General features: G+C 43.7%; 1 protein-coding gene across 3 annotated transcripts in view; it reads left to right on the top strand.

Moving 5' to 3' along the window:
* Mipep (mitochondrial intermediate peptidase) overlaps nucleotides 1-19,810 on the top strand; it is a 176,035-nt gene extending 156,225 nt beyond the window's left edge. For all 3 annotated transcript variants that reach the window (XM_008824997.3, XM_029559583.1, XM_029559584.1), the window contains one exon: nucleotides 19,546-19,810. In XM_008824997.3, the coding sequence (XP_008823219.1) occupies nucleotides 19,546-19,643 (98 nt within the window). In that variant the 3' untranslated portion in view covers nucleotides 19,644-19,810. The remainder of the gene's footprint in view (nucleotides 1-19,545) is intronic.
* Nucleotides 19,811-20,660: the final 850 nt, after the last annotated feature.

Consider the following 20,660-nt stretch of genomic DNA (forward strand, 5'->3'; position numbering starts at 1 on the left):
CCCAGCTTCAATAGATGCCAGTGCATGCTCAGAGACCCCGTGCCTTGGTGCTTGAGTGCCTGCCCTGGAGTGTATTGTCAGTGACTTAGGAGAAAACCCCCTCAAACAGCTAGGTTAAATATGAAAAGATGATTTTTAATGGTAATGGTGTTTTTTTTGGTTTGGGGGAGGTTTTTTTTTTTGAGACAGGGTCTTACTCTATAATCCAAGTTGGCCTGGAACTTGCAACCCTCCTACTAGTGCTAGGAATGCAGGTGTCTGCCACCATGCCTGGCTAGGGTTAGATGATTTAAAGGTTCTAGCATGCCAGGCAAAACTATGCCTTTGGAAGTAAATCATTGTGATGACTTTTGATAGGGTGTTAAGGAGTATGTATAGATTCTCTTCATTTTTCCCTGTATAATCAGAGAGGCCTCTCCTCTCTCCACCACCTTACCTTGTTTACTTTCTGCCCTGATGTTAATGATGTTAATTGGTTTATTACAGTCTCTGCCCCTAGTAAAGTCTGAGGTCTGTGAGGGGAGTTATGATGTGTTCACAGCCATATCTGCACCCATGTCACAGGGCTGAACAGTCACCTCCAGTAGAGGTTTGTTAAGTGTGTGACTTTATGGTTTGAATATGGAATACCCCCATAGGCTGATGCTTGCTTGGTCTTTAGCTGGTGGTGCTGGAGGAAGCAGGTCCCTGGAAATGATGTCTTGAGAGTGCAGTATCCCTGGCTAGTTCTCTGATTCCTGGTCCCATGTAGTAAACAGCTCTCCACCACCCACTTCTGCCACCATCATGTCCTGCTACAGTACAAGGGCCTAAGTGACCATGGTAGAACCCTCTGAAACTGAGATGGATAAGTGCACTTCTCCATAGTGCACTGGGCAGGTATTAGGTACTATTAAAGTATTGTTAAAATCTGTTATAAGTCACTATTAGTCTTAATGTTAATTTCTTTATATTGTAAACATGCCTTTTGATGTTCGTTTTCTGTAAATAAGATGTTGGGGATGGAGCAATCTGACTCCCTAATTAGCAGCTCTTGGGCTGTTTCTTGCTGCCTTGGCTGCCTAGAGCAAAAGAATTGTTAAATCGAACAAGATGGCTTTCATGCCAACACCAGCCTTGAACACTCCACAGACACCTTGAAAAAACTTACAAAGATTGTATCTGATTGCTTCAGCTCTTGAAGTCATAGCCAGGGCTGTTTCAGTTTGTACCAGATATTCTTCTGTCACAAACCCTGATGAATTCTAGATGACCCTGCAGCCATTTCCGCCTAGGCCAGAGGGGAAGCATTTCCCCTAATGGCCTAAGAGAGGGATGGCAGTGATTGGTGCAAAGAGGCAAGGCTGAGTTTGGTCCAAAACAAAGGCCTGGTTGGCCCAAACAGCCCTTCTCACGGTGTAGGGTGTAGAAGCGGACTGCTGGAGCTCACAGGCTGGGTCAGCTGGGGCACTCTCTGGTGCTGCTTTCCTGTTGCTGCAACATCAAGCTCAGTTGAACGACTTCTCCTAAGTTGACTTTTCTTGCCTACTTTTGGTAGTGTGGGCTGAGCTGGTTACAAGAAAGCAGCAGCCAAGGGGCACAAGGGCCGAGGCAGTGAAGCAGGCAGCAGACCAAATTGTGAGAGAGCCGGGCAGCAGTGGCCTGACAGTGAAAGCAGCAGGAGCTGGGTGGTTCAAGAGCGGCCAGCAGGGAGCCTGGGTAGAGGGAGAAAGGCAGGAGGGATCAGAGAGCCGAGACTAAAGAAAATGAAAGGCCGTCAGCAGCTGTCAGGTCTTTAGAACAAGGGTCTCAGACCCTGAGCCAAAAGCTGTAACAGTGCCTGGTGTTAAGAGCGAAGGAACTAGTCTTCCTGGGCCCACACAAGAGCTGTAACTGACTGCTGCCAAGGACTGAGGAATCCTGGTATCTTACCCTGCCTGGAGGCTGCAAAGCCAGCTTTAGCCTAAAGCTGAGGAATCCCTGGGTCCTAGGCCCACATAAGAGCTATAATACATGTAGGGCTGAGAGTCCCAAGTCCTGAAGCCTGTGATATGAGATGGCACCACCTACTTCTGTCCCTACTTGTCTGCCTCCCCGTCTCCCCACTTATCATGGCTGAGCACCAAGGGAAATGAAAATCCTTTCTCAAGATATAACAATAACACATTTTTGATACACAGTTAAGTCCTTATATGCTAGTGTCCACATGTCCAGTTACCTTACAGGGAAATAAGAATTTTAAATCAAGTCTTTTTCTTATTCATTATGCATGTATGTATGCTGTAGGTTTTTTTGTAAATACTAATAAACTTTAATTTAAAAAAAAAAAAAGCACTTGAGTACCCCCTTGCCTATATGGTCTCAGTCTAGACAGAACACAGGGTCCAACTGATTAGTAACAAAACTGAGAGTCCAAATAAACCCTCCCTCTTTGGGGTTGTGTCTGTCAGGGATTTTATCACAAGAATGAGAAAAGTAAGTTATACACATGGATAATGGATATTAAAATAGACTTCAAAGGCCAGGTGTTTCTTGTATAATAAAAGCAGTCATGATTACAGAATGAGAACAGATTTTTATTTACCTGGTCTGAAATTTTTATATGACCAAACTTTCCAAGTCCTCATAGGCCTAAATATTTTTATGAGGCTCTGTAATAATCTGAAAGAAGAAAAAGGTGGCTGTGGTGGTGCTCGCTCACCTGCTCTGTCTTCTGCTGTCTGTGGTGCTTGGGCCCACTTGCTCTGGCTTCCTGTCTTGTGCTCCAGTTGGCCTTTGCCTCCTGCCACCTGCCACACCACATCAGAAGTTCTGCCCGTTTGCTATATTCTGCCCTGCTCTGGTCAGAGTCTATTATTATCAGAAAGTCAGAGACCTAAGTGAATGCTTCCATTTGGCTGTCAGAGACGTGTGTGGTCTTTCCTTTGTAGGCCTTTGCCCCTCAGTGCCGCATATATTTATTATGTTGTACATAGCCATGTTCTATAAGGCATAGTAAAATAGATCTTTCTTTCCTTTTATAATTTTTTTCAATGGAAGACCACCAAGTCAGTCTAGTAAGTTAGAAAAGTTACTTAAGAAATGAACATTAAAGTATTAATAGAAAATACTTTTACCGCTACAGGAGGTCAGAGATAATTCTGCCACTTGATTTAAGAATAGCCTTTGTGTTAGTAATGTACTTTAACATACAGGATAACTTGTAGGGCTTAATTGAAGCAGGGCCAACTCCAACCAAAATCCCATGTTGTCCTGGAAGAAGCCTTTGGCCTCCTTTTCCTTGTCTGTCCTCATAAACATTTGTGTTGCTTCCAGGAGTGCTTGCTTTTCATCCCATGACCCCAGCAGCCCAAGATTGGAACAGCAGTCCATACTACTCTTGTTCACTAAACTCTATCACTTTTGGGCCCATGTCTCAGTTACTTTCTATTGCTGTGATAAAACACCATGACCAAGGGAACTTATTTAAAAGGGAGAGTTTATTTAGCTTACAGTTCCAAAGGGGCAAGAGTCCATCATGGCAGGGAGGCATGGTGGCAGAGGTGGCTAGAGGAAGCACGAAAGCTAAGCTGTCACATCTTCCAGCAGGCACAGGAAACAGAGTGACTGGAGATCTGGCAAGGCTTAAAAACTCCCTAAGTCCACCCCCAGTGACATGCCTCCTCCAGCATGGCCACCCTTTCTAAGACCTCCCAAAACAGGGCCACCAGTTGGGGACAAAATGTTCAAATATTTGGAGCCTAGCGGGGACATCCCATTCAAACCACCACAACCTACAAGATGGCTCAGCAAGTAGAGGTACCAAGCCTGACAACCTGAGTTCAACCCCTGGGATCCATGAGGTGAAAGGAGAAAACCAACTGCAGCAAGTGTCCTCTGACCTACACACACACACACACACACACACACACACACACAGAGAGAGAGAGAGAGAGAGAGAGAGAGAGAGAGAGAGAGTTGTATTGCTTTCATAGTGCTCAGAAGGTAATCTCAAAGAATGAGAAAAGTTTTCATTGTTGCTGATGTTCATCTGTTTAAGCTTAATATATACTTACTGAATACTTTCTACTAGCCAAGTGCCTAGGGGGACACAAAAAAGTAGAATATGTTCCCTACAGTGATGTAGGTCAGAATGTGTGTATGTGAGGGGTATAGCATCCCCCTATAAACAAGAGTCCACCTCTGCTCCCCATGGTAAATTTCAAAGATATGTCTACTCTGGGCCAGTACAGTCTGCTCCAGAACACAGGACTTGGGGACTACAGGGAATCCTGAGTCTCATCCCTGCCTGACCCCCTTAGGAAGCTACCTTTGTTCTCTGTGACAGGACAGCCAGATGAAGCAGCATGGGAGTAAGCAAGGGTGAACAGACCAGGTTGCCTCTCTTGGAAGTCTCCTTTTACCCTGGTCACCTGCCTGAATAGGAAGCTGGCTTGAAGTGTGCATCTTGCCTTCACCAGGTGGCATGCTAGAAAGATCAAACCCACTCACCCTTCAGATAACTTTTCCTTATACTAGAAAAGGGAAAGTGAAACTTTGAACTAAGCAGGAGGATTCATAGGATTTGAGATGTAGAGCATGAAAGCTAAAATGCAGTTAGTGTTTTAGAGAAACATACACAAAGAGAAATCATGCAGTGCCTGTAAGTGAAAGGCCCTGCTGGGGAGGGTAACAGGTTGGGGTTTCTTCCTTAAGTACCGACATAGATCACCAGGAATAAATGGCACCTGTTGTTACCAGCTAACCCCCTTAGCAAACTATTTTTGTAAAGCAGGCTGAGAGTGAGCATCCTCATACTACCACAACACACACTGTTGAATGCTTCGTGCAGCTTGGACAGTATGGAGTAAGAGGCCCTGTGGCATATTGATTTCTTGATACACAGTACAGCCAGCTTTCTCCAGAAGCCCACAGATTCTTTCTTGCTCTCACCTTAGCTAGAGCCTCTTCTATCCTCAGCCCTCCCCCCATAACCTGTTTTGGATTTTGTGGTTTGTGGCTCTTGTGTCTGGAAGGGTGTTTTTTTTTTTAGGCTGAGTCTCACTCTACAGCTCAGTCTGGCTTCAAACTCATGAAGATCCTCCTGCCTCAGCTTCCCAAGGGCTGGGATTATGGATGTGAGCCAGCATGCCTGGCTCCCTCTTCATCCTTAATGTTCAAATGACTGAAAGTGACCAATTTCATTTCATTTCCTTGCTGAGGATTGAACCCTGGGGCCTTGCCCATGCTCGTCAAGGATTCTGCCAGTGAGCCACACTCACAGACATGTGTTCATATATTAACCAACATATATTTTGCTTGCAAAGACTGAAAAGCCTCTGGGAAAGTAACTTTGAAATTGGCAGAATGTTAACTTTGTTTTGAAGTAAGGTCTCAAAATGTTGATTCTCCTGCCTCAGCCTCTAAGTACACGGAGTGTACCACTTTGCCCAGCTAGATTTCTAACTTCTTACCTGTAGGTACTCTGTCTGCTCTGTAAACTATTACATGTATTTATTATGTGCATTTTATTTCAGCACAATCCTTTGATTCTGCCCAGAGTGAGTTAGTTTTTGTTTAAACCAGCCCATAACCAGCCCGTAAGAAGAGACAGGGAAGAGACAGTGAGACAGAGGTAGGTGGCTGCCACTCTTCCTAAGGTTCCTGCTGCTCAGAGTTGACGCCTTTAGAACCCTGGGCATCAGATGTTCCCACCTAGTGGCTTCGGATCCCTCATGCTGTGTTTTGAACGTGCCAGAAGCGGGCTAACTCTGTGGGAATGCCAGTGATGTAGTAAGATCATTCCGTGACAGCAGGGTCCACCTCATACTGGCCTATGTAGGTTTTGCGGCTGCCGTTAGAGGCATGGAAACTGGTGTGAGGAAGCCCGGCCTCTGCCCAGTGCTGCAGGGCTGATCAATGGCACAGTCAATGATAGGCTGATTTGCCTTCTGAGCTTGGCGTGGCCACAGCGCAGCCTGACTCAGCACTCCTCTTGCTGCCTTCCTGAAGCTACGCTCTCTGTCACTGTCTTCCTCATCTGTCTTTGTCACTGCCCATTTTTGTTGGATTGTGCTTCTTTTGATCATTTCTTCTGAATTATATAGTAAGCTAGTGTATCCTGTTTTATTATAAATTTGGTCAGGCCCTTCCTCTATTTGTGTAACATTTCAGACAAGTGCCTAGAGTTTAACTTTTATTTTAGAACTGAGATACTCCTCTCACATGAATAGCTTATAGCAGACACAATCAGAAAACTATACCAATGATGGTATTTTTTTTTATATGCCAGTGACTTTTGAAAAGCATATAGGTGCCAGGCATTGTGGTGCACACCTATAATCCCAGCCTCAGAAGATAGGAGGATTGCAGAAGACAGAAAGATTGCAAGGTCAGGGCAGCCTGAACCTCATACAGAGACACTGTGTCAAAAATATGTATACACATATATACATATATATGTACATGCATGTATATGCATACACAAGTTTTAAAAATAGCATAGATAATATTATCTTTGAGTGCTTTGACTACTTAATGGGAATGTCATAAAATATTAATGATAGTTTGTACAGATGATGTGTGAGTGTGTGTACATGTTAATGTGTATGTGTGAGTGCATGTATGTTTGCCTGCATGGGGGTGGGGCAGAGGTCATTGTTGGGTGTCTTCATCTTTTTTCTACCTTATTTTTTGAGACAGGATCTTTCACTGGACCAGCTAGGCTGGCTGGCCAACAAGCCCCAGGAACCCTTCTATCTCTGCCTCCTCCATGCTAGGTTACAGGCATGTGCTGCTATACATGGGTGCTGGGGTTTAAATTCAAGGCCTCATACTTATATGGCAAGCACTTCACCAACTGAAATATCTCCTCAGGCCCCAAATGGTATTCTTAACACAAAGTTAAGGCTATATGCTGGGGGACTGGAGAGATGGCTCAGCGGTTATGAGCAGTGGCTACTCTTGCAGAGGACCTGGGTTCAATTCCCAGCACCCACAGTGCAGCTAACAACCATCTGTAATTCCAGTTCCAGGGGATCCAATGCCCTCTTCTGACCTCCTTGGGCATTGCACAACATAGGTGCACTTAACAGACATGTAGGCAATACACTCATACACATAAAATAAAAATAATAAAATATTTTTAAAAGAATTGAAATGTGCTGGGTGTGCTGGCACATGCCTGTAGTCCCAGCATTTGGGAGGCAAAGGCAAGTGGATCTCTGTGAGTTAAAGGCCAGCCTGGTGTCTACATAGTGAGTTCTAGGACAGCTGGGGCTACAGAGAGACCCTGCTTCAAAAAGCCAAAAAAAAAAAGAATTGAAATGAGTGTTGGAGAGTTGGCTCAGTGGCAGAGGACCTGAGTTTGATTCCCAGCTCCCATGTCAGGTGGCTTACAACCACCTATAACTCCAGGGCCAGGAGATCTGATACCTCTGACTTCCATGGGCACCAGGACTCACATATGTGGAAAGACCCACACATATGTACATAATTTAAAATAAGAAAAAAAACATCTGTTGGCCCCTCCAGTTAAATATCGCCACAGAGCACAGAACAGTGTCTGAATCTCTCAAATGTGTAAAAGAACCTTTTCCCTTTTAACTATTCTATAACATTGGTAATAATGAAGTTGGATTATAGAATTAACATACCTAAGTATCTTCCTTTTCACTCACACACATTTCACATTAGGATGAGATTATTAAAATGATAAATAGCCTAATGTACTGATTTTTTTCAGAATGCTTTCTAGTGAATATTAACATCTGATTTCTACGACTTTGTATTTTTGGAGTTTAATGATTGGAAGAGAATCACAGAAGTAGCAAAAACATGGCTAATGGGACTGGTATGCATAGCTGCAGCTAAGCCAAAGCTTGTGTTCAGTGTCTCTGATGTGCCAGGTGCTGCATGCATTGCCTGTATTGTTTAATTCTTTGAACAGTCCAAGGGCACTTGCCTGAGGTCTTCCAATAATAAGGACAGAACTTGAATGTAGACTTGGGTGCTGACTCATCTTGTGTGGGCTGGTAATTTCTTAAACTTCTGTTGCAGGTTATAGCAGACAGCGTTTGCCTTGGAAGTAGGTGCATGCATCGGTCCATGTATTTCCCTTTGCTCTGTTGTAAATGTCGGCCTTGTCAGAAATACACTGGTGCTAAAGAAGATGGCACTGAATTCTCTGAGTAAGACCATAGAGATAAGTCTGCAAGGTGGTATATGAACTAGAAATGCTGTGTCTCTCTCACCGTACCTACAGTGAAATGATCTCATAGCAAAATCCAGTCTGGCGTATGAACGCAGAATGCATGCAGAGCAAGATTTAGTTCTTGAAGTATGCCTCCTGGCAGGAGCCTTTTTTATTTGCACAGCGTTTAACAGGAATTAGAAGCATGTCACGGCATCAGGGCTAGAATTTGGTAGTCCAGGATTATGACATAGTTTCAGTAATAAAGGTAAATGGCAGCCCAGTATAATAGGCAAGGAAATAGAATCCCTAATCTTAGTTTATTCAGATATTTACCCAGCATAGCTTCAGAAATAGCTGAGAGCTTTTTTGGAAGAAAAAAAATGGAAGAGAGCACCTGTGTTCTCAAGGCTAAGGCCTCTCTTTTGTTAAGTGTGCTGATTTTTCAGGAGGGTGTGTACATATTGAATGTGTGGGCATGTTGGTCTCAGCAAGACATTGAGCTTCAAAAGGCAAAATGTTTTATAACCAGAAATGTAATTGTAAGTAGAATTGTTAAATCTGATGATGAAATGAGACCAAACTAGTGTGCAAACAGAGCACGTGTATGGGGCTGTACTTGCTGGCTCAACTTCTCTCGAGCAGATGTTCAGAGGCTTCACTTGAACCCAGCCCCTAACTCTACAGCAATGCAGCCTCTTGTCTGAGGAGCGACAGATGCTAATGCAGCCCAGGGAGCAATACAGTTCTTCAGTTAAAAGTAAAACAGAACTCTTCCTTGCTGGTGATGGTCTCATTTCCCCCGGAGCTGATGGTAGATAGTGGGACTCCACCTCAGTCAAAGGTGTGGGGAGCCACCGCCTTGTAGCAGGGAAGAACTTCAAAGTGGGAAGGTGAGCCATGCAGTTGCCCCAGGCTTGGGAGAGAGACACATGGAATGAGAATTCTGATCTCATAAAAGTCACTGAACATTTTTCAGACCATTGGGCCGGCCTTCATAGCTGCAGTTCTCAAGCAGGCTGAACTGAGATTGGCATGTTTAATTATGTTGGCATTAAAAAAAAAAAATAGCCAGGGACTGGCTCAGTGGTCAAGAACATTGGCTGTTCTTGCAGAGGACCCTGTTTCGATTCCCAGCACCCACATTGCAGCTACCAACTGTCTGTAACTCCAGTTCCAGGAGATCTAGCACCCTCTTCTAGCCTCTGCAGGTGTTACACAGCATGGGTGCACTTACACACATGCAGGCAATATACTCATATACATGAAATAAAAATAATAAATAAAATATATTTTTTAAAATAGCCATTAACTATTACAGACGATTTTTAAAATTGGTCATAGTATTGAGGACGGATATCCAGACCTCCTTCTCATGAATTCTTGAACCTAAAAGGTAATCTTCTTTTCTGTAGATGCAAATTATTGCAACACAGGGCTAGCCTTGCTACCTGGGCCACTACATTGGATGAACATGAGTGCTCTGTCATAGTACTTTGGTTTATTCTTCTTCTTTTATTTATTTATTTTTTGCAACATCAAATTTACCGTGTGTCTGTCTGTCTATGGTGTGTTGTATGTATGTGTTCATGAGGGTGTGTGTGCATGCACACATGTACATATAGGTGCTCAGTACATGTGGAGGCCGGAGGTCAACATTGGGTGTCTTCTTCAATCTCTTTCCATCTTACTTCTTGAGACAGGGTCTCTCACTGAACCTGAAGCTCACTGGTTCAGTTAGTGAGCTCTAGGGGATTCATCTGTCTTTGCTGTCAGCTTTTATGTGGGTGTTGAGGATCCAAACTCAGGTTCTCATGTTTGCATAGCAAGCACTTTACCAACTGAGCCATCTCCACAACCCCAAATCTACCATTTCAGCATACTGTTAAAAAGCATTCACAGTGTTTACACTTACAAAGTTGTGTGATCATCACCACTGCCTTTTTCCAGAGCATTCCCATTACCCCAGGATTGTGTTCTTAAGAAACCTTTTATTATAGCAGGTAGGAAATCGGGGTGATTTTAGTAGCATCTTTCGTTTGTTTACTATATTAGATGAGCAGTTAGCTATCTGATTTTTTTTAAGAAACCAGATGACAAAAGTCAGAAAAAAGTAAAATAAGCAATGATTCATGAGCCGGATAATTAGCTTGTGATTGTAAGTTTTATAATAACTTAAATACTTAATCATAGAGCAGTGCCCTGGAGTTCAGCTTGTGCAAAAATAATAAAGCAGCCTCATCCTTCAACTCCTCAACTGGGAAGTAGATTTTCATACCCTTAAGGCTGGTATTGAATGTTTCATTACTAAGCATTTTTCTGCATTAAACATACAATCTTATTTAATCCATATCACAGTCTAGCAAAGTAAGTGATCTTACACATTTTCATAAACTTGAAGCACTGTGTTAAACAGCTAGCATTTATCTTTTTCTTGGGTTGTTTCTGGCAGGAAGGAGGCTTAGGGAAGATAGGTCACTGGTCAAAAGGCCCTTCTCCAGTTGTCAATCCACAGTAGTCACTTAGCAAATGCTTGCTCTACCACCAGAATACACTGCTTTCTTTAAAGGCCACCTGAAGATGTACCTAGAAAGGGAAGAATGTGTTTTCTCTCTTTGTTCTTCTTTCATATCCTTAAAAGTAAAACTCCTATGTACTCAGACTGACATTTTAAGTAGTGAATGCCATGTGGTATGTCAGATAATATCCCATTCAGCCCCCAGTTCAGGCCTGCACAGCACCCCCAAGTCTGTTACATTGTAATTCCTTTGTTGATTTTCATAACTGTCCTACTGACCTGTGAGGACATCCCCAGGACATCCCCTTTTGGAGCCCGAGTCTCCTCTCAGTTCCCCAGACTGTCCTTAAATAAGTGACAGCTCAAATATAAAACTTGAGCCAGGTGCTGTGTGACTGAAGGGGAAGAGCTTCACCAGATGTTGCTGAGATTTTTAAACCCTGGTGAGCTATTTGGCCTTAAAACTGCCCTGATAGTATCCAGCTTTCATCTGCCTGTCCTTCCAACAAAGAGTTCTATGGCCTTTGGTCTTCTGGGAATGCACATCTCTCCCACAAACCATCAGTGAACCCACAAAACTCACAAGAAATGTCCTTCTGAGCCATAAGCAAAGAACCAATTATAAGAGGAACCACAATGTGTGGGGACAGCCTAGCCCCACATCTTCCTAGGCTAGGCCTGCCCACCTATTACTTCCTGGACACCCTTATCCCTGCCTTGGCCAGGGATTTCCCTTGCATCCCTGGGAACCTAGGGAAGATCAGTCAGCCCTCAGAACTTGTTCACCTGTAACCTAGACCTTCATGACTCGGCAGACCCCAGCACCATTTGAGTGAAAACTAGCCCTCTCCACATAGAAACCCTGGATCTGCACTGTTGGTCCTGAAACTGTCCTTGTCTCCCTGCAGCTCTTGTAAATAGATTGTGAGCTGACCATTTTATCAGCTGGAGATCGTTTTGAAAGAAGCATCTCTGGCTTACTAAAGTAAAGGGGGCATTTGGGAAGCCATACCAAAGAGGCCACAGGATTAGAGGGAGAACAGCAGAGGACCTGGGGTGTCTTCAAAGATGGCCCAGAACTACCGAGGATAAGTGAGTTTTAGGCATCCTCAGACCCTTTCTCAGTTCAGGCTCTTCTAGAAGCCCATAGGGGCGGGCGGTTAGGGGGCGCAGTGCAGGTTGCATGGAGCTTGGCATTTATGCAGAGAGAGAGCCCCAAGTCTAGAGGTATCAGACCTGTGCAGCAGCCATCCACTTCTACTGAGTCATGAAGAACCATGACACCCACAGACCCCCAGTGCCCAGACTCACCAACTAAGCTTTTCCACGAGACGTGTCTCCACCTGGTTCCTTTTGGTTCCTGCTGGACTGAGGTTTGAATATGGTATGGTTCTCACACACACAGCAAGCAGATGGACACAGGAAAGAACCACAGGAGACATGTCTCTAGCTTTCTTCATAAGTGAGTTAGTAACTGACCAGCACCAAGTTCTCTCCAGGTCACTTCTTACAGTTTATCCTGCTGCTTCATTTTATTAAGTAAAAATACTGCACTGTCTCCCTGAGCCACAGCACCCACAGCACCCATCTGTGGCTCTCCCTGAGGCCCTTTGTGCCTGCCCTTCTCCCAACAATACTCAGATTTGGGACCATTTTTATGGAAATCCACTTGGTGAGTTTCCAGCAATTTGTCTTGCTTTCAGGATTTGGCATTTGATGTCCCCAAAAAATTCTAGTTTCTCCTGATGTGATTACGTTTCCTTTTATACATGGGAAAATGTGTTGTTGTTTAAACAGACAAATCACAGTCATCTTTCTTCTAAACCTTCAGGGCTTAGCTGCCTGTTGAAAACAGCTACATTCCTCTTCAAGTTTAGCATCTTTCCTCTGATCCCTAGGAGCACTTATTCTCACAGTGGAGCAAGCTGCAGGTCTTGGAACAGCCCAGGTTTGAAGCAGACTGTCTCCGGCCAGGATCAAGAATTTATGTTTCTTAATGGCTCAGTGGTTAAGAGTACTGACTGTTGCAGAGACCCAGGTTTGGTTCCCAGCATCCACATGGCAGCTGACAATCTTCCGTAACTCCAGTTCCAAGAGATCTGATGCCCTCTTCTGGCCTCAGGCATTACACGACATGGGTGCATTTACATACATGCAGGCAAAACACATAAAATATAAAGAAAAAGAATGAATGAATGAATGTTGTTTCTTGGGCTAGGCATGTAGTTCAATGGTAGATCTCTGGCCTAGCAAGCAATGGCCCTGGATTCAACTCACCCACCTAGCACCACAAAAACAAATTCATTTCTAATAGGTTCCCAGGTGACACCAGTGAGATTTGTCTCAACTTTTTTTTTTGTTCATTTTGAGACAGTGTCTCCCTGTAGCCACAGCTGACTGGAAACTTGCTGTGGAAACCAGGCTGGCCTTGATCTCACAGAAATCACCTGCCTCTGTCTATCGAGTGCTGGGATTAAAGGCATGTACCACCACGCCCGGCTATCTCAACTTTTAACTCACTATTTCTGTGTCTTATTATTTTATATGTAACATCTTCCTAATAGATAATAGTTGATTTCTTTGTTAGTCTTTAACTCACATTAGGTATTGGGGGGTATAAAGGAGAAAATGAACAAATAAGTGAATGGAAAACCCCTGACAAAGGTTCTGTTTATGGTTCCTTCATTGATCTTCCTTTGTCTTTCACTAAACTTTGATCAGACTCAACTACACATTATTTTATTGGGAATCTTTGATTGGTCTTAAGCATACTGTGAGCTAGATTCAAAGGGGAGATGCAAGTCTTTCACTTCTCTTTCAAGACTTAAACTAATTCTAATGTTTTTTAATTGCCCTGGTAATCCCCTGGGTTCTCTAACTGATGCACAAACCATTTCACCCCAGGCACTTAGTAAAGGAGCCAGAACAAGATTCTATCTCTACAGGGCTGGTTCAGAAGCATACCATTCAACTGCCAAGCTGCTGCTCTCAGTCACATTTGCAAATAGTATCTTTAGCTATGTATCCAAAAGGGCATTCAAGGGCCCAGAGAATGCAGGCATGAGTGTGTCAGTGTTTAAAGGAAGGTTTGGCTGGAATCATGTCTTTTGTATAGTACACAGTCCCTGGGCATGTATTTGCTTGGACATGAATTATCTATCTCATCCTGGAGCAAATGGAGGCTTTTCTTGGTGAGGCATAAAAATATGCATAGGTAGGGGCTCCTAAGCACATAAGGGCTTCTGTCAGCAAGGGCTTACTACAGGTACTTGGAGGCCACCCAGAAAACATCCTGAAGCACAGAACACCTAGGTATGTTTCTTCTCTGTGTCACACAAAAACAAACCCAGCCACAACTGAGCATCGCCAACATTGCGCCCTGATGGGAATGTCCACTAGGAGTGACCTTCCTAGTCTCTAGAGTGTCCCAGTCACACACTGGCTTGGGCAGAGCCATTGTGACCTTTACCAGCCTGCTCCTCTGCCAGCACAAACCAGTTTTTTCTATCTCTATCTCCGCTGAGGTCACAGTTCTGAGCAGCAGTGGGGTTGCCTAGACCCAGTGGACATTCTGATTGTATCTCTACACCAGTGAGGGAAGAGTGGGTATGTTGATATGTAGGGTTGCAGGTAGCAGCCAGCAGCTGTGAGCCGTCTAGGATTTCTCCACACATTGAGGTTTTACCACATCAAGGATGCTGATAATCTAAACATAACCTTTTAGAGTGTATATGGTCCTACAGGATTGCAGAACATGAGGAATGTTTGGTAGTGCCTGAAGAACCTGGCTCTGGAATCCAACTGCTGGGGTTCAAGAAAACCAACCAAAACCATAAGAGTTGGGTGGCCTCTCTTTACCTCTCTTCTATTTGTGAGATTCCCTTACTGGCAGGGACTCTGAGAAGTTAGGAGGTAGTGCTTTTAACCCAGTGCCTGGCACTCAGTATGCACTCCATTAAGCAGCTGTTGTCATTTGTTGGGCTACATGTGGCAGTCTCCCAGTGAACCCATTCTACATTAGCTGGTTCTGTCTCCCATGGACAATCTCTGTCTCTGCTCAGTCGTACCCTGTGTCAGGGTCATTTCAAGAGCTTCATGTGATGCATTTTGGAAACCTTCCTGCTTCAATAGTCAGGCTTGGAATCCATCTGATACCATAATTTAGTTAGGCCCAGAATAATTGCCCTGTACTTCAAGGTTATGAAACATGTTACTATGACTAGACCAGTAAGGACGTAAGTGTTCTGGCTTGTACTGGCTTTTATTGGCCCATTTGCTTCTCAGGTAAAATGAGGAGAAAAATAAATCATTATCCCTTAACGGCTCATTCGATACTGCCTGACCCTCAAAGTAGGACAGGTACATGAAGCTCAACATCCCACTTTCCTTTTTATGAACTGGTGTGTACAGTGTGTGGCCGTAAGCAGTTTTCTCCTTCTTTTCCTGCCGCTGGCTTTTTTTTTTCTTTTTAGTTACAAACACGTTCCTTGTCTATTCACATCAGTTTCCCCTCTGTGATTTCCATAGAGAATTGTGTTGTCAACTCTACTCAACAGCTCCAACCCCAGGGCTCCTAAAAAAGTGCAGGCCTAATTGCTACCCTTCAAAAATTAAGCCTTGAAGACAAAGGGAATATCTTTGTTGGGTTTTGGTTTTGGTTTTTTTTTTCCGAATCAAAGTGTTCTTGGGGTTTTCTGAGTTGATTGATAGAAAGATGATAGGTAGACAGACAGAAGAGCCAACTTTTTATTTGTGAAGCTGTCTGAAACATTGAATTTCTCTTACTTCTCTGGGTAGAGTCACTTCACGATGACATTTGCAAAACATTGATGAGGATGCCTTGGCAGTGTACCCAGCTTTTCCTGGTTCGTCTTTAGTAATCACAGTACAAATGTGATGACCAAACCACTTAGCCCTCACAAGATGTCATGAGGAAGGATGGCTGCACGTCTTTCTCTCGTGTTGCTGTAGTCACCTTTCTGAGGTGCAGGAATGGTGTTGGCTGCTGCAGGATGTGCACTGCGTTGCTCTGTTCTGAGAAGTTTAAAGCAAGGTCATGTGTATGTTGGCAGGTTGCTGAGCTGCAGTGAACAGCTTCACAAGAGCAGGATGGTCATACAGACAGAATAGGGTGACTCTAAATAGTTTCACCTCCAACAGTTCTAGACATTTAAGTAAACAACCATGTAATTATTGAAATATTTAAAATCTTAAGAGGAAGAAAATGGTGTAATAAGTTCTTGATTGAAAGACATGCTTAAAGACTTTCCAACAGATGTGCTTGGCATCAGGCTGGCGCCTAGGGCAAGTGTGTACCCTGCTGTACAGTCAGGCAATGTCCACTTACAGAGCAGCCTGCATCTGGAGGCTGTAGTGAGAACGTGTTATTTTAGTGAGCATCATAGACCCAGCATCCACATCACCAACGGCGCAGCTGGACAACCAGAGCCTCTGCTTTCATCCATTTAGGTTATTATAAAGAAGAAAATTGTTCTTTGAACATTAGTTCATCGCTACACACAAAGGTATAGCAGTGAGAGCCTCTTTCCATGTTTCTCAGATACTTTGTAAGATGGTGCTGTTTAAAAACCTGAATTTGACGCCGGGCATGGTGGCGCACACCTTTAATCCCAGCACTTGGGAGGCAGAAGCAGGTGGATCTCTGTGAGTTCAAGGCCAGCCTGGTCTACATAGTGAGTTCCAGGACAGCGGGGGCTACAGGGAGACCCTGTCTCAAAAAGACAAAACAAACAAACAGACAAACAAAAACAAACAAAAAACCCTGAATTTGAAAGAGGATAGAAGATTTTAATCTAGGTGAAAATGAAAGGACTGTGTCTCTGTTGCTCTCAGTCATACCAGTCAAGTTCATGGGTTCCACATAGGTTGAGATCCATGCCAACCTATTCCCCACCCCATGTAAGGTGCTATGCGCATACCTGTCTTTAGACCTCAACCATCCCGGGTCACTGCTGACTGCAGCCTGAACGCTGCCATGTGACAGCCCTCTGCACCTCACATTGGCCCACAATGTTCCCTACTACTCTGGCTCAGAGCCCTAGATTGTCCTGAGGCTTCCTCCAGCCTCACACTGCCGCTACAGGCCACTTCATAGACAACAGACACTTGTAGGTTCCCACTTTGTATCTTACGCTGTCCTTTTCTTTAAAAGGCACATATTTGAAGCTAAATTTTCTTCTTTATGGAGAAAAATTTTAGACAGTTAAATGCACAAATCTCCAGTGTTCTATTCAGTGATTTAACTCATGCATACACCTGTGTAACTCAGATTCCTACCTAGATATAAAACAGTACTATCAATCTAGAATGTTCCTTCCTGCCCTTTTCTGTAGTTCACCCCTAAGGCAACCATACCATTCTGAGTTCTTAACCAGAGATGAGTGTGGCCTGTTTTGGACTTCATATAAACAGAATTCAGCAGTGTATCTTTTGTGTGAGACATCTTTCACTCTGTGTGGATGACTGAAACCCATCAAAGTTTCTATAGGTCTGAGCAGTCTTTCTTTTTGATGCTGAGTGATATTCCAATCTCAGATCATAGCAGCTTATTTACGATATCCTGTTGGTGCCCATGTGTATTGCTTCCCATGTTAAGTTACAGGGGTCCTTTCTTTCTTTTGAGCATATGTGTGTGTGGTGTGTGTGCATATGTGTATGTATGTTTGTATCTATATGTACATGCATGTAGAGGTTGACATTAGATGTATTCCATAATCTCTCTCCACTTTATTTAGTGAGGCAGGGTCTCTCTGATCCTGCTGTCACTGGTTCAGCTAGTCAGTCTTGCTAGCCAGCCTGCCTCGGAGAGCCCCATGCCCACGTCACTGCTGGGATCACAGGAAGGCCACCATGCCCACCAGCTTTATTCTGGTGGGATCTGAACTCTGTTCTCCACACTTGCACAGCAAGTGCTTTACCCACTGAGGCATCTCCCCAACCCATGGGGTCCTTTCTCTGTTGGCATGATGTCATTTTCTCTGGGTATATGTGTAGGGATAGCATTATTAGGCATATGTTTATCTTTGTTAATAAACTGCTTTTCTGCTTCACCAAAGTAGCTACCTTATTTTACTCTTTCACTACAAGTGTATGACAGACAGGATTGTCAGCATTTGGTGGTGCCTAGTCCTTTGAGTTTTAGCTACTCTGGTGGCTGTGCATGGCACCTCCCTGTGCTTTTCAGCTTTCATTTTCTAGTAGCCAGTGATACTGAGAATCTTCTTGGTGCCCAGTACTTGTGTTTATTAAAATCTTTTGTAAAAGTCTGACATCATGAAGACCGCACTCCTGTCCTCTGAGAATGTTTTACAATCTCTGATAGTTTGGAGTTTTTTGTGTGTTTTGGAACTGGCTGAGATTCCATATGTGTTTTTGAATCGCTTCCCCTTATTTACCTGCTTATGTTCTTAGTAGTTTCTTTTGGGGTTTGTTGTTGGTGTTGCTGCTGCTGCTGTTGTTGTTAGGAGGGGTTGTTTTGTTTTGTTTTGTTGGTCTTTTTGAGAAAGGATCTACCTGTAGCCCCAGCAGGCCTGTAACTCACCATGTAGAGCAGGCTGGCCTCGATCTCACAATGATCCATCTGCCTCTGCATCTTCCTCTGCTTCCTGAGTGCTGGGATTAAAAGCCTGTGCCACCACCCCCAGCTTTTTTTGTTATTTTTGTTTTGTTTTTTTGAGACAGTCTATATCCCAGGCCAGCCTTGAACTTGCGCAATCCTCCTGCACCTGTCTCATGAGTGCTGGAATTATAGATGTGAGCTACTGCACCAAGATAGTAATTGTCTTAAATAATAGACGTTTCTAATTTGAATGAAATCTAATATATAAACTTTTCTTGGCTTTCTTTCTCCTAAAAAAGCTTTGCATGCCACGGAAGCATTCTATGACACTTCTTTGACTTCCTAATTCTGATCTGCAGTTAGGGTGTAACCATGACATATTAGTTCTGATAGATGGTATGGGAGTGTCACAGTTTGTTTTTCTCCATGTGGACACCGGCTTTGCACTGGTGGCTCTGGGGATCCTATCCTTCACGCCTGGAGACTGTGCTGTGGCTGGCTCCTCCTGTGCGTGTGTCCTCACCAGGCCCTTCACACACAGCATGTGTTTGATGCCTGTCCACTGGGCTGCATAGAGGACAGATTCTGGAGGTGTCTTGAAGCTTTGGTTCTGAGGAGGTTTTGTATATCCATCCCCTGAAGCTAATGCTAGCATATACGTGAAAGCATGTTCTCCCCAGAGCATTACCTACCTGCCAGGAACCTGGGTTAAGCAACAAGGCTGATTGCTTGAGTCTTGGCTTCTTTGAAGTAAAGAATGGCAATAAATCCACTTTTTATTGACTTCTTAATATATGTTAAACACCGTGCGGTCCACTGCCTACTTTATCTTTGTTGTAACCTTGCATATCAGATGAAGAAATTCACATCCCAGAGCTTTCAGACAGTAGTTGCAAAGCTGGCATTGCTCTGAGAGACCTGGAGGGATTGAATATAAGATTTTTGTAAAAGAATTAACAAACCATTGGGTTTGAGATGTATAGAATGTGCTTAAAACTCAATAAGTAATTAGACTTAAATTCTAAATTATCCTGGTGAAAGATAACTTGAAAAATTCAGTCTCAGAATTCCCAGTGGATAGTAATAGCTACAGGAACAAAAATTCTTGGGAAATACATTTGGGCCTAAATCTGTAAGCCAGGTGTTGCTTTAGAGTCATGAACAGCTTCAGAAAGCCTGCTGTCTATGACTCTGGGTTTTCATGTTTGGGTTAGAGAGCAAACTCTGTATCAGAAAGCCAGTGTCCCCTGCTGTCCCTGCTGTCTCTTGGTGACATGAGCCTCTCTGCTTGGTTTGCAGGCATGCTGCAGAAGTGTCCCTCCATTGATGACTTTGTGGATGCCCTTGTTTCCGACTTGAATCTGGACTTTGAGACTTTCCTCATGGATTCTGAATAGTGGAAGCTCCCTGAATCTTTCAAACCAAGTCGTGCAAATAAGAAGTGTGTTAACAGGTCTTACAGCTAGCTGTGAAAGCTCAATTCTGATTCCAGCATTCATGTACAGAATAATTTCTGACAAGCCTTAAACTGACAACTTGGAATAAATAATGTGTTTGACTTATACTGGCTTGTCACCTGCTTGGCAGATTTTTCAGCATATGGGAATTTATCAGCAAACTAGGCTGCCATAGGTGGCCACTAAGTAGAGTACAAGCATTCTTCAATGTGAGCACTTTCTGTTGGTTCTTGTTTCTGTCGATCTTTAATTGGATGCATTAGAAGCTCTGTTAAAAGCAAAATTGGTTCAGTTTAGGCCAATTTGAAGCAGTCCTCAGAAAGGTCACATCCGTGGGTTTGTTGTTGTTTTTTAAGGAAGCCTTCCATTCTTAAGACCACTATCCCCTGAGTTGTCAGCTATGCAACCAAGAAACCAAACCCTAAAGTGTTTATACTGATGTGGGTGTTTGGTGTTTAGGCTCTACCCCGATAGATGCAGAGCAGGGGGGATTGAACTCTGGCTTCGCTCACTTGACCTGAAGATCGTGAAGACCGTGAAGGGTACGAAGGTCAAGCAATGGTACATGAGGAAACTGGGATCCAAACCTTGTCTTTACCCAGGACCCACAGTTTTCTTTTGGTGTGTACTGAGCTACTACACACTAGTTGATCTGAGGAAAGAATCTTTTAATGGGTTTTTTCCCACCATCAAAATCAAGGAGTTAATTATAGCTTTCACTTTAAAATCATGTCTGGTAGCAACCTCCCCCTGCTTCTCACTAAATGACCAGTGGCAAAGCAGAAAGAAAAGATTCAGTCTTCCAAACTGGGACATGTTCACCCTATTCAGACTCTAGGAAGGTATTTTATAACCTCATCAACAGATAGAGACATATCCTCAGTGAACTGCCATGCTGGACCCCGTATGAAGGTAATAACCCTTCCCTTCACACCTGCCCATAAATACACATTCAGA

Source organism: Nannospalax galili, unplaced genomic scaffold, assembly GCF_000622305.1.
Source record: "Nannospalax galili isolate Female #2095 unplaced genomic scaffold, S.galili_v1.0 scaffold488, whole genome shotgun sequence".
Classification (NCBI taxonomy): domain Eukaryota; kingdom Metazoa; phylum Chordata; class Mammalia; order Rodentia; family Spalacidae; genus Nannospalax; species Nannospalax galili.